At 46.2% G+C, this 13,857-nt stretch overlaps 1 protein-coding gene across 1 annotated transcript in view; it reads right to left on the bottom strand.

The window, feature by feature from the left end:
• Positions 1-5,123: 5,123 nt before the first annotated feature.
• T265_06267 (hypothetical protein) overlaps positions 5,124-13,857 on the bottom strand; it is a gene marked incomplete at both ends in the record, with an annotated part of 21,493 nt that continues 12,759 nt past the window's right edge. The window contains 3 exons of the mRNA XM_009171487.1: positions 5,124-5,572; positions 9,072-9,174; positions 12,719-13,486. Coding sequence (XP_009169751.1) covers positions 5,124-5,572; positions 9,072-9,174; positions 12,719-13,486 — 1,320 coding nt within the window. The remainder of the gene's footprint in view (positions 5,573-9,071; positions 9,175-12,718; positions 13,487-13,857) is intronic.

Raw genomic sequence — 13,857 nt, 5'->3', positions numbered from 1 at the left:
TGACTGACAGAAGACCCAAATATTTCTAGCTGAATCTCTCACTTTTGATTATCAGCTTCGATTAAATGCATCGTGTTTCAGCTGCAACCGCGTTGCACAATGTGATGAGCCTTAAAAAGGGTGAAGCCGGTTGTAGAAGAATTTTCAGCAACCTTGTGAGTAGTGTTTGCCTATAGCACAATACACATGGAGCCTATTGGAGTGTCATTTGCAGAATTAATGTGGTCGACCAACACGCATCATGGTGTGCATTTCGTTCAGCGGTCCCACAAGAAAAATAAGAACCAGGCAACGGAAGGATTGAATTTCGGAATTGATACTGACGGAATCCGACGCCACGTACACCAAACTGCTTCAAGGGAAGGGAGCTCAGTATTCAGTAGAACAATACTTATGGCGTTAAAGGAAAGTCAGAGTAGCAGTCAGTTCAAGAACGGACAGTGTGCATTCGAGCTGTTTGAAAATTTACAGTTCAACTACTGCCCAAGATCTTTTGGTCGGTCTTACCCTAACCTGAGCTATCTATAGCATGTTTGTATGGTTTCATCCGCACTGTGCCAAATTTGTGTTACATCTGAAATGTTGTGTTGTGTAGAATTAAGTGCATTGTAGATTGCCTTGCTGTCTAATGCCATATTTCATCAAAACCATTTTGCCACTGGGTATTTCCGAATATGGAACTCGTGATTAATGACTAGTGTGCCACGAGGACATCTTATAGGTGGTGTGGGTCACCGGATTACCCTGCACATACATTGTGATTGTCCTTACATGATTTGATCATTATGAGTAGTCAGCTGGATATGTTGATGGCTATAAAACTGTCCCTTTCTGTTCCAACTTCCTTCGGGTTCACAGGGCATTCAGCTGATTACACGCGTAGCTCAGCGTAAACTGGCTGTCTACTGGGGACTAGTCAAATCCGGAGACGGACAAGGGGTAAGGAATCACAACAGCATGAAGTAAGTGAATTGTGAAATGTTAGAGGTGCAACCGAAGTAGGAATAGAAAGTACCGCAGTAACGAATCAAAACTATTTCATAAATATGTTTGTGGGTAAGAACTGATTAACAGTGTCGTTGACCCCGAAAAGTGCCTGCCTTTGTACTCCGCCTGAGGAGGTCCTATCACCGTTATGCATTCTCTCCGGGCGAATATGAATTTGCTGCGTATCAAATTAGAAGAAGCTGAATCAACAAACACACCGGACTGCAAGCTTTGGTGGTGGTTCGAAAGCGCAGTTACAGAGAAAATCACCCTAAAATGATGACCCCAGTAGTGGTTCGCGGAGTGCACTATTCATTTGTACACCTGACCGGTGCTACAGTGAGATGTACGTAAGTTGTGACGTTCCTTATTCGGATGAGAATGTGTATCAGACCATAATACGGGCCGCTTCAACGCATGGCTGAGACGATACATCTGCGAGAAACCGAAATGAGACGTCTTCAGGTCCGTCACAAACCTCATCTCAGCATCATAGCTCATAAAGGCTGGTGCCGGATAACACACAAGGGAGCAATTAGAAAACGAGTGCCCCGATGTGCAGCTGGGACTTCAATTGATGTGTCCAGTGCCAAAAGCATTGCTACTTAGGGCATGTATTATGCATACCGAGTCAAAATGATTTGCACTAACTAAACAAGGAGAGGCACTCGAAGTTAAGTGCCTCGGGTCGCGTTTGCTTCGAAACAACTATAGCGACATAGCTGCATACCCCCGAACTTAAAGGGACGTGTGTATCAGACTACAGTACAAGCTGTTTTATTGCACGCTTGTGAGACGTGGCCCCTTTGGGCCGCAGAACTCAGACGACCTCAGTCTTCGACCATTCTTGTCTCAGAATGATAGTTCGTGTAGGCAGGAGGCGGCAAACCCGCAGGCAAGTGACGGTCAACCTTTTACCTGGCAGGTGAGTATGAAAGGGAATGCGAGACGTTTGGATGCTGTTGGTGCTACTCGCCTTTCAGGATGGGGAATGCGTGATGCCCGCTATACCGGGTTGGAGACGCTGCAAGATATGGCTGCTAATCGATATCAGTAGCGTTCGTCTTATCAGTTTCTATTCAGATTGCCTAAGTTATTGTCTGGAGGTGTAGGCACCTTGGAATGATTGTGGTAGGCTCGTACTAAATCCCTATCTCACCTATCTTCATTCTTTTCTTCACAACAAGGCTTTCCAATATATCGTGGTTGTAAGGCAACGAAGCATCAATGGTGAACACTGATGTTGTGGTTTTGATGATGATCCGGATGCATAGAGAATGGGCTGACCCGGAGCGCAGCTTGGCTGACATACAAAATATCAAAGTACCTTTCCACATCGGTAGCGAGCAGATATTTATAGAAATCCACTGACAATACTCTATTTGCGGCACATCGGGGACCGTACCTGAGCCCCAACAGCAGCGAAACCGGTTGCGGGCTGTTAGAGTTGTCAGCAACCTTATGAGTAGTGTGTTGAGTCCACAAATCATTCCTCCAATCATTCACCTTCAATGTGTCCATTTTGTCAGCAAATGAGTAGTGTGTTGAGTCCACAAATCATTCCTCCAATCATTCACCTTCAATGTGTCCATTGCGGGATCACATATCATCAACCACTACACCGAGAAATTCGCAGAGTGAATCGAACGCGAAAACGGCATCCACCGACTTAATTCATTTTAATCCAATAAAAAATAACCGATTTTCCACGAACTACAGTAGTAGGCTCATCAACGGATATTTCAGTTTTTTTGCCGACGCTTCCCTTTGTTCTCTTATAACTTATCGAGCCACATCGACACACAAATGGCATCACACCTATCTTTGGTGTGCGAAATTTCAATCAGATCTATTTTTACACCAAGATCATGCGGACTTTGGTATGTAGACCTTAGTGTTGAGCGTTCAGTAAAATGCACAGTTTCTGTTGGTTTGTGGCTATTTCGGGGTCAGGCCACATTCTTGGTGATCGTCAGCACAGCGCCCACTTAAGACGTATGCAGACTTAGTTATGACTAGTTGTAAAATGCACTCGGTTAGTGCGCTCCTGCTGCATCGCTCTTCACAAATCGATTTGACACAGTGGGACTCAGAATATGTATCAGAGTTTCCACAAGGAACCACCGTTGTAGGGATGCCAGAACGTCTCCTCGACCGGTTGTGTCCATTTGGGAAGGATCACCACAATGAACCGTCTAAATGCTTCCTGCTCTTGATCACCAAGTAATTCGCTGGTTGTCAATGCTTCCAGCAGCTTTTTAAGGAAAAACACAACATTGTCCACTTACATTTATGCAATTGCTTCAGGTATGAGCCATAAATTTGTGACATCTGGTTACAATCGAGTGAGAAAGGTAAGGTAATTCGAATGCATGTTATGTAACTCAATACTATTGTCATTACAAAATTCTGACCATCAAAGCTCACCGATTAATTTGAAGATGTGGGGGCAGCCAAGCGGTGGACGTGATAGTTGGTATCGTTTGATTATGATTCAAATGAGGATTGCGGCGTTGTCACAGGAACTTCTTTCTATACATGCTTGGATCAGGATGAAGATAGCTACTGAGTGCCTGAACGCCATCAGCTGCGTGAGTGAATCATAGCTAACAGTGTCCCGTCTCGGTGTTACTGCCCGGTTAGACTCGGTTAGGTTCGATGGTTCGAGTATTTATGCTTGCTTGTTAGGTTGGGCAAAAACAAATCTAATATAAAAAACAAATAAGCGTTCGGGTTTAGCAATCTTTCAGTCTAGCTGCCATGCCACCTGAAAGGAGCACGCGGCCTGGTGCACTAACAGTTTAACCAAGTCTAGACAGAGCAGTCGAGATGCCGATGTTGGGTTTGAATCACAGACCTTCCGGTCAGCAATTTCGCGCCTTACCCATCAAGCTATCTCGAGCTCGCACACATCAAGAATTCTGGTTAGATTCTTGATATCGAACTCGGCAATGTTCCAGCACACAAAAGTTAAGTACTGTGACATGCTCCATAGAGGTTACCGTAAGAACAACTCAAATCTTCGAAGAAGTCGATCCGTTGGCATTCGAAAAGCATGAGTAAGTAAAGGCAATCTCTGAGGTATGGAAGGTTGTCCACCGGGTGAATTATTTTCTTCGCCAACGATTCGAAGTCGTGGAGGTAGGCGCTGTCACTCTCCAGTCCGACATTGGTGTGATATTTCACTCAACTACACATCAACTAGATCTAGTTTAACGATCAGGCAGTACGCATCGAACGGAATTCATGTTACACCGAATACCACTACGCAAGATGTGTATGGTTATCTTCTGTGAATACCAAAGCCCCACAAATTCCAGTGCGCTGAGCGCTGAGATGCGTATTGTAGGTGTGGTGTACGGGTCCAGGATTTGTCTCTACCCAGTGTTTGGTTCCGAATGGAGTAGAATGCAACAACAGTCCTCTTGTGTACCACTGACGAGTTAGGAGCCGAACTATCAGGAGGAAGTGTTCAAGAATGGCCACAATGATGCGTTCAACTTGGCTTCGTCTAATTTTTGCGCCACCGTGAAGAGCCACCAAAGCTGTCCTGCTTTTTCTAAAAAAAAACCTTGTCTGTATACCAACATAGGACCCTCAAACTTGATGCCAGTGTAACTGAGCCACATGGTTTAGCGGAAACATGCGTGTCTACTGTTATTATCAATGTGAGGAGCAAACCTCAGCAGGGCATCATATACCCGGCGAGACCAGCGCGATTAGGTGTCCAGATCAGAGGATACTTACGAGGAATATGACTGTCTTCATACCCCGCAACCAAATAGAAGGTCCAGTCAGGTAAACTAGTGCTCAGGTCACCAATAATGAGGACCTCAAGTCTCGGTTAGTGTTGTGGTATGACCGCCAATCGCCTTTCAGCAGTATGGGGCACAGTATCAACAACAATTACAGACATTTTCAGTAAACTGGAAACATGGACTGACCAATGAAAAACACTCAATAAGTTCGAAATAAAGGCACCTATATGGACATAATAACTTGTCAGATTACGAGACTTCTAACACAATCCTCACATAAGAAAGTTGGGGGGTAGGTAGGTTTGCTTTGTTATCCTTCGGAAGGCATGGAACCAAAAGGGTGCTATAGATGAAGGATTTCAAAGCTCACAACCCAAACTATTGAATAGTAGGTGCAGTGATTTCGCCATCTGAAAAACCAATGCTCTTCTTGATGTTGCAGGGACTTATTCTGGTCATAAGAATACAACCTCCTAGTAGCCAGCCCACGGGAAGACTTTGTACACGATTGAGCGAAACGCACGAAACACCGCACATCCCGTGTCCATAAAGGGAATAACTTAATGAAGTACTTTGCCAGCTGCCGTGCCACCCAGAGGGCACGGCTGGGATAATGCCAGGTCGCTCAAGCCTAGGCGGGGGGAGGGGTTGAGAGGCGGGGCTCGGTTTCGACCGCCGGCCGGTAAATTCGCGCTCTAACCAGTGATGCATCTCACCTTTTCGGTACTTTACTACCGATGCATCGAGCAGAATGTTGGATATTTTATGGCGGAATGAAGGTGTATACAACACGATGGACCGAGCTGCAATATGCACCTGTGGCCACGCTAGACGGGAAGCAGAATGTGAAGCTGGGACGAATCGATAAACTTGGCACGTGGTAATACAACCTGTCAGACATTCATGCATAAGACAACTAAACACTCAGGCATTCCGAAACGCCAGCCAGGATTTCTGTACCTTTGAATAAACCTGAGATACCGTGCCAAAAGCCGATTGTTAGTCTTACAATTTTGGAAAGCCCAAGATGTCCCAAGGGCAGGAATAACGAAATTTTGAAGTACCTAATATATATACGCTGGGTAAAAGTTCCTTGAAAACGCCGTCCGATTTCCATACCTAATCGGAGTGACTCCGAAAATTCCTCTCATTGCAAACATACTGGAAATCGTAACGGCAGTCTGCCACCGCTGGTGGCTCGTCTGGGTTACGCACAAAATTGAAGTCGCGTTGTTCAGACGGTTATGATATGGAAATGGTCGATTCTAGGAAAGCAATTCACGGAGCCTTTTGTTCTGATCGGGATTCACCACACGGAGGTCGCAGGGTTCGGTCATATCATGGACGGAAGTCCACAACCTTAACCCGAACAACCAGCAGTCGCCGGCTTCACTGGTGCACACGATGCACAATAATTCTAGTGGTTTTAGGTTGTGCACCTGAACTTTTTGGAATCTGACGACTAGTGGACAGTCGACAGGAACTGATAACTGTCAAACAGTAGCTTTGAACATCAAGAAACTTCTGATTAGTCCTCGGTAGTCACAAACCTGACGAATTTTGGCGCATGTGCTACAACACGCAAAAATACCCGAAAAACACCGTGGATGGGCGAGAACGTTGCGGACTACTCCACTATGGCATTTTACCGCCTTCGTGATAACAGTGCAAGGTGACGGGCCGAATAAACACCCGTGAATGTCGTTGGAGACTGAGCACACTGATGGATGGACTTCCTCATGTACGTGAAGTGGAAACCCTCGACAGGAAACGTTTCCGAAGTTACAACGATTGCACAAATCGAAGGTAAGATTCATTTCAGTCGGTTGGTGAAGAGCAGCTGGAAGGATTAACATTCCACCAGCTTCAACGAAAAAAAACGGCTCCAACACTGCATGATTGCACTGCACTACTCTTCGCGACATACCCAAAATGAGTTACTATACTCAACTTGCTGTCCTTATATTTCACGATCAGTCAAAAACTACAACTTCCGTACAAGTAATGACAAACTATTTACTACGTGTTGCGCCGCTTTTAGTATTAGTCGAACGTGGGGAAAGGTCGAATTCTCACGCAGGGCGATATACTACTTTCCCGTTCTCGCTTTGTTTCGTCCGTGGTTTAGATTCTATACTCCTGTTCCAACTACCTGAAAAAGTAATGTCATCATGGAATACGATATTGTACGCATGAACATTAGCGTCATGGATTACCAGTTCCGCGATTACTACCACCATAGGGCGCGTTAACGTGGACTTTGTGGCAAGAAGCTACGTAACCCCTTCAGTTCCTTTCCCCTAAACCGTCCTTCGTCTGCATCAGTCTGCAGTTAAAAGGGGAGACATTCCCAGTGCATCACGTGCCCCAGTTTTCGTAGCTTGTAGCACTTAACGTGTTTTTGAAGTGGAATAGTAGCTCTATCCTAAATACCGCTTACTGACAAGCGGATTGGCTGATATCAAATTACATGAAGACCTCTAGTACAATGAGGACGAGACACCGGTAAGTAGCGCGGCTGGTAACTATGCAACAACACGAATCGGGGCGTCACATGCGACGTCGAAATCGAAAACTGCAAACCAGAATGCACTACCTACCTGTATTCAGCGCGGTGCTACCTTCACACAGGATAACTGGTCACTTCGAGCACATTCCGAAGTGCAACAGTGAGAAACCGCAGGAAGAAAACCCGACTCCTAAAGTCGATTACCTTCTACAAGAGCCAGCAACAATGCAGTGAGGACAATGCTATATGCTACAAATACTGACTTAGTGGTGCAAAACGTTTGTGGAACTCCAAAGTACCATATAAGTAGCTCAATACCATGATCCAGTCTTATGATCAGCGTATGCATAGGCATAGTAAGATGCTGGCTAACTTCAAGCTACCTGGGGGGGTCAAAAACCACTTTAGGAGGGTATAGCTAGTAAAAAAATATTCGTAACCAACCCCACATGCGTTTCACGTGCCAAGTTTGAACCCATTAGAGTAAACAATTGCGCCACGGGAACCTGAGAGTCAATGCATTATAATAACTGTCCTCAAAAAGCTGTGCCAAATACGGAGGACAGACATCATATTTGGCACGGCATGACACAGCCTCCCACTACGTCTAGCTTCTGCACAAGAGACGCAAGTCGGACAGGATTTCAATCAAATGGGAATCTCCCATGAAAGCCAAATTGATACACAAATGAGGGCACTCGTAGAGCGACAGCCAATTCAGTCGGCGTAGTTTTTGGGATGGATTGCTGAACTTCCAGCCGGTAGGGCTTGGTTACCCTTCATCAGGCTCCTTTCTTATTTGATCTTCGCAATGATGCACCACTAAACGCACACGCTAGCGTACAGAAACAGAAGGATTTGTGGCCTAGGTCCACGCGAATGACTACTTCACGGAAGACTTAGCAGACCACGGAATGTTCCAGAAGTGATTCCGTTTCAGGAATTTCACAGATTAGTCTAACTTTACGACACCCAAACCCTTGAAAATTCGAGTTGAGTGTCGGTTACTTTGTACAATCTCGCAATTACAACCTCAGTTGCAGTCGAAGCACATAAAACCGCAAGCGAAATCCTCCGATTTCAGCCATTTACGCGGGGAGTAATCTTACTTCGCGGTGGGGAAACGTGCCCCGTAATGTTTGGCGACAGGGCGTTTTTTGGACATTTGGTCACGTGTGTTGAGGTGACAGCAGGATTCAGGAGGCCAAAACATAAGCGAATACTTGACAGTGACTCCAAACAGACAGCAAATAAAACCCATCAGATTGTGGTGGTTAGGACATATACTACACATTCACAAACAGCCCTAGTCAAGGAAGGTGCTGTTTCCTTTGTCTATGACGTTCACAAGTGGCACACGAAAAATGGCTGCGCGGAGCGAGAGCGGTTGCAGTCAAGAGCACCGCGAAACCCCCGCATCCCCGTGGCTAAACCACAGGTAACCTTGACAAGCGACCGGAAACCCTACAAGGCTCGTAACAAATTGCAACCTAGAAGGAGTGTTTGGTTAAAGGTTGTCAATTCGCGCTGGACTTGTGCTACGTGAAGTCAGCCTCGTTGACGACTTCAGAAGAAATGATGCTTGAACGTTCTAGCTTAGTTGTAAGTCCTTATCGAGGGATTTTGCACGAACATGCCACCTCCATGATTCCGTGGTACATGACGGACCATTGGCGCACTGTTGTTGCTTATTGTACTATTAAGGTCAGTGGGCTTCAGGTGAATCCGTTTTGAGCTAAGTTGTTCCATGGACGAAAGAATGGGTCAGAAATAACCCAGAAATGCCTATGAGCACATGGGTATGAGGGGGAATTAACCCAACAGTCTAGAGCCAGGATAACAAACAAAAACCACACAAGATACCTGCTCTTCGACATCAATTGCCATGAGACCAGGTCGAAGCTCATTATGAGCTACATCCTTATTAATGAGCCGACGGAAAACAAGCACAAGAGAAAAAATGTATCACCAGACTGAACCAAGACCAACGTTCGATATTATTGGAACCACGGAATGCGGTAATGTCCGCATAAAAGCACGCAGTTATCATTAGCAGTATTATTAGTACTAAATATGATGCAACCATGTCAGCAGGCCTGTTCATCGACGGCGAAAAGAACGACAATCGTCATCGTAAGTCGTGCGAACAAGAAGTATTAGTAATAGTAGTTGTGAAGATCGAGGTTTCAAGTCACATGATTCCAACAAACGGGTATGTAGGGGTGGCATCAAAGGGAGAGAAAAGATACAATTCGGTAACTAGTGAGGGCATGGATACGAACAAGTGTGATCAAAGTGGAGAGCGAGTGATACGCCTTACGGACAGACGGAAAAATTCGTTTACGTTAGGTGTTTGATGAAACCACACACGATGTCACACGTCGCTTGCAGAGATAGAAAAAGAAACAAAGTCGGCGATGCGCGGGGTCGGCAAAAATATCAGGCAAACAAGTAAAAACAACAGAAGAAAAAAGAAAACAGAGAATCCACGTAAACAGTAGCCAGTTTGGGCACGTGGGCTAACATAGCAATGTAATGTTGGGGTTGGTGGTACTTAGCTGGTTTCCACAAAGTCCTACCATGTTTAATAAATGCAACGCAAAAAGAGTCAGGATCGGATTGGGAGAGGATGTGCCTATGTCCGAATATACAAAACAGGCAATACACAAGGTAACGTACAGCGCTGGTCGCTTCGGTGACTTTTTGGAGGACAGCAGACAGATTACCCGATGATACAGTTACGGTACGACACAAAATGACTATGCACAGGTGCAGCACGGTAGGCGCAGTAAGAGATCCCGCAGAGGGAAGTGCCCATGTATCGGATAGAGTAGAGGATGGGACAGCATAGGAGCATGATTGGTAGTTCTGTGACCCAAGTAAGAGAAATGTGTACACTGAGAATCAAATGCCATTGTGGGATAGGTAAGTAAGCAGAAAACTCAAGGATCAAACATAGACCATCGATAAAAGTCAGCCGTCCGGGACGTTTGATTGATCGTGAGAGAAATGGTAAAAAGAGACCGATGGAGGAACTAATTGGCCAGCGGCGAGGATAGACGGGATTCAACACCGGCATAACTGATTTCAAAAAGATTCGATTCATTCCTCTCAAGAGACAATAGCCAGAGGCCTCAGGAGATTTGACTGAAAGAGTATTCTTGCTACAAATCAGAAGTGCAAAGAATGGAGGAATTTAATGAACAGGAAATGCACCCAAACCCTCGTCAAACATCTATCATCGAGATATTCGGAAAGTATCACTTAAGTGAGCGTGGCTACTCAAACTGCTGCATTGCAATAGCGTTTTATGAAGATTCTCGGAGGATTTTTTTAACGCGTGACCAGCAGTATTGACACGATCTCTTAAGAGTACTGAGAAAACACAAACGGTTTTGGGCACGAGACCACAACTGCGCACACGCCTATAAGCCACATACACCCGTATTCTGGCTAGGAAACTACTACTCCCGTGCTCAGTCTCGGGGGATCCGAATTGCTCATAAACGAAGACCAGGTGACCCAGAAGCGCCGTAGCAAAACACAAGCCGAGGTTATTAGGCAGAGTGGGCTATTCAACGCTTTACGACAGTTAAATGCCAGTGTGAACTGTCAAAGACGAGTGTGCTGAATGACAGTTAACGGATGGTATCAAAGCGACCATGTGCTGCGAAGTACCAGTACCTCACTTATGGACGGCCACATTTACATGTGTGGTAGCGCAGCAGCAGCTCATCGAGAAGACAAAATTCCTCTTATCGAAAAGCGTGATAGGCAACGAGGCGCATATTCGACCAACGTTCTAAAATCAAGTGCTTACAGTCAATCGCAATGACTCTCATCATCATCATCATCGACAGCATGACATCAGTGTTCAACACTGATGCTTCACTGCCGTACAACCATGACTTATTTGAAAGCCTTATTGTAAACAAAAGAATAAAGATGGACGAGGAAGGGACTTAGTGCTAGCTTAACACAATCATTCCGAGGTGCCTACACCTCCAGACATTCACTCAGGCAATCTGGATAGAAACTGACAACAAGAACGCCACTGACATCGGTTGGCAGCCATATCTTGTAGTGTCTCCAACCAGGCACAGTGAGGATCACGCGGTCCCCATCCTGGGAGCCGAGCAACACCGATCTCCTTCATACTCCCCTGCCAAGTCAAGGGTTGGCCACCTCTGTTCACGTCACTCTGAGTTGGGCATGGAAAACAGCACTCTTTTCGGCAACACATGTCCCACCCAACGCAGCTTCTGGTGCTGGACACATTCCTCAGTGGAAGTACCCGTTACACAACCGAAAACACGTTTTCTAACTGCCTCGTTACGGATTCGCTGACACCAACCCACACGAGCTATGGTTCTGAGACAACGATTGTCGAACACCTGAAGACGTCTCAGGTCCGCTGCTCGAATAGGCCAAGTCTCACAGCCATACAACAAAACAGCCCGTACTGTAGCTTGATACACACGTCCCTTCAGATTCAGGGATAAACCATTTTGACGCCATAGGTGTCTCAAGTTAGCAAACGCGGCCCGAGCCTTGCAGATTCGTGTATTCACCTCATCTGTCACACTACAATCAGAACTAATGATGACGACTCTGCAGTCGAACTTGTCATTAAATCCTTCTAGATCACCACGTCACAGCTGCGTGATCACAAGCGTCTGTATATGGTCGAGCGATTTCAGTCCCTTCATGAAGTGAACGAGGAAAACCACATCTGATGAGACTTCGGAAATTGTCCTAGGAGCTCATCACCGTTAAAATCTCGAATAATCGGTGGTACACCAGTGAGGTTATTCCATGGATTCAGCTAATTCCATTAGGTATACACAAAGCATCTGCATCCAGGGTATATGTTGACACAGTGACACACACGAATGATGTATGGCGAGAAATTTGCAATTTTGGACAAGATTCCACCATAACCTGTGTTCTCATTGAAAAACTATTTCATGGTTTGCTAAATGACGCCCCCCCCCCCCCCCCAAAAAAAACAAACCCGACCCGGGAAACTTGGGCAAAGTCAGAGGAATTCCGGGAATGCAAGCAGTGGCAATTAAGTGCGAGACTCCTGCCGCATGAGAAAACAACTTCACGTGCCAGGATAGGCTAATAAAAATAAGGATGTCCCTCAAACATAACTCAAGGGAACTTTTACCAACCGAGGTAAGTGACAGCAGCCTGTTTGTAAAGGAATAAATTTGAAACCATGTAGGGCAATCTAGCAGGTTTTTAGCCGCCATCTTAATAAAACAAGTAAAAATCAGGTAAAATGAAATGAACCCAGCTTGGAAAAACTGACAAAAACGACCGGACCGAGTTGTAGATTAGAACCCACGTTCCTAAACTCTACACGTCTGCGATATGAGGCTACCAGTACCAGTCATGTTTCTTGTTGTTACCCTTGTTTTGAATTGAGACAATAAAAAGCTATCACACAACAACTAACCGGGAATTGCACAGAACCGGGACCGCCAGCAGGGCTAGGATTAGAACCGCCACAAACGGACTGTAGAGTGCCACCACCGGAACTCGAATGTTGTCCACTAGATGGCACGTACTGTGGTGGTGGTGGCGCTTGTCCCTGAGATCCGCCAACACTTGCTAAATGTTGCTGCTGTGGTGGTAACACACCACCTTGTTGATGAGACGGTGGTGGCATCATCATGACGGAATCCGGAGCGTTACCAAATCCTGATGTGCCTGGGCCATTTCCATTGCTTCCGGGTCCTGTGCAGGGTGGATACTCTGACGGTATGAGGGGTGGAGGGCCACCAGAAGGACCCATCAAGTCGGGTCCCAAACTAGGACCGGTATGAAGGGGGGATGCCTTCAAATCAGGACCTGACGGGGGATAACCACCAGATACGGACGGCATTCCGCTGGAATATTCCGGTGGTGGAGGTGGCATCATTCCACTACTACGTGGAGGAAGTCCACCGGAGCCACCGTTAAGAAGACCCGAATCCCCAGGTCCGGCACCAAACATTGCATTTTCTGGTGTTGAGCCAGGACCGCCACCACCACCGAAAACAAAATGAGGAGAAGGTCGGGTGTTGTATTCTGGAGGTAAACACGCACCAGCTGAGGAGGCAGGTGGAGTCTGCTGTTGAGGCGGAGGTTGGCCAACGACGTACTGCGGTGGAGTGGGATGATGTGGGTGACCAGGTGGCAAACCACTACCGGAAGGTTGGTGATCTGAAGGCGGGCAGTTGTTCTGAAAATAAAAATAATGAGTGGAAATACACAGACATAGCTCTTAAGCAGACATTTAGCGCACATAACGAGAAGGGACCCTGGTGTTTACCAGGTGGATCGAAATAGTTATGGATGACGGGAGGCAGCCCAACTGTATGAAATTCAAAAAGCTTGGTGAGTGCTCTTCGGAGCGAACAAGCGAACCTTCCGGTCAGTGAATTCGCGCTCTAACCACTTGGTCCATCTTGCCTCCTTTTATCATAGGTGACAGCTGAGCGCAGGGTCCGGTCACGCAACTAGGGTTGATTCAACATTCGGCTTGCCCAGCCACCCAAAGATCCTAACACTACCACGGAATCCCGTTCCTCAACCCCGCAGTTTTATTGACCG

This window comes from Opisthorchis viverrini (genome assembly GCF_000715545.1).
Source record: "Opisthorchis viverrini unplaced genomic scaffold opera_v5_131, whole genome shotgun sequence".
NCBI lineage: Eukaryota > Metazoa > Platyhelminthes > Trematoda > Opisthorchiida > Opisthorchiidae > Opisthorchis > Opisthorchis viverrini.
The sequence above is the reverse complement of the archived record's forward strand: the minus strand, read 5'-3'. Positions and strand labels throughout refer to the sequence as shown.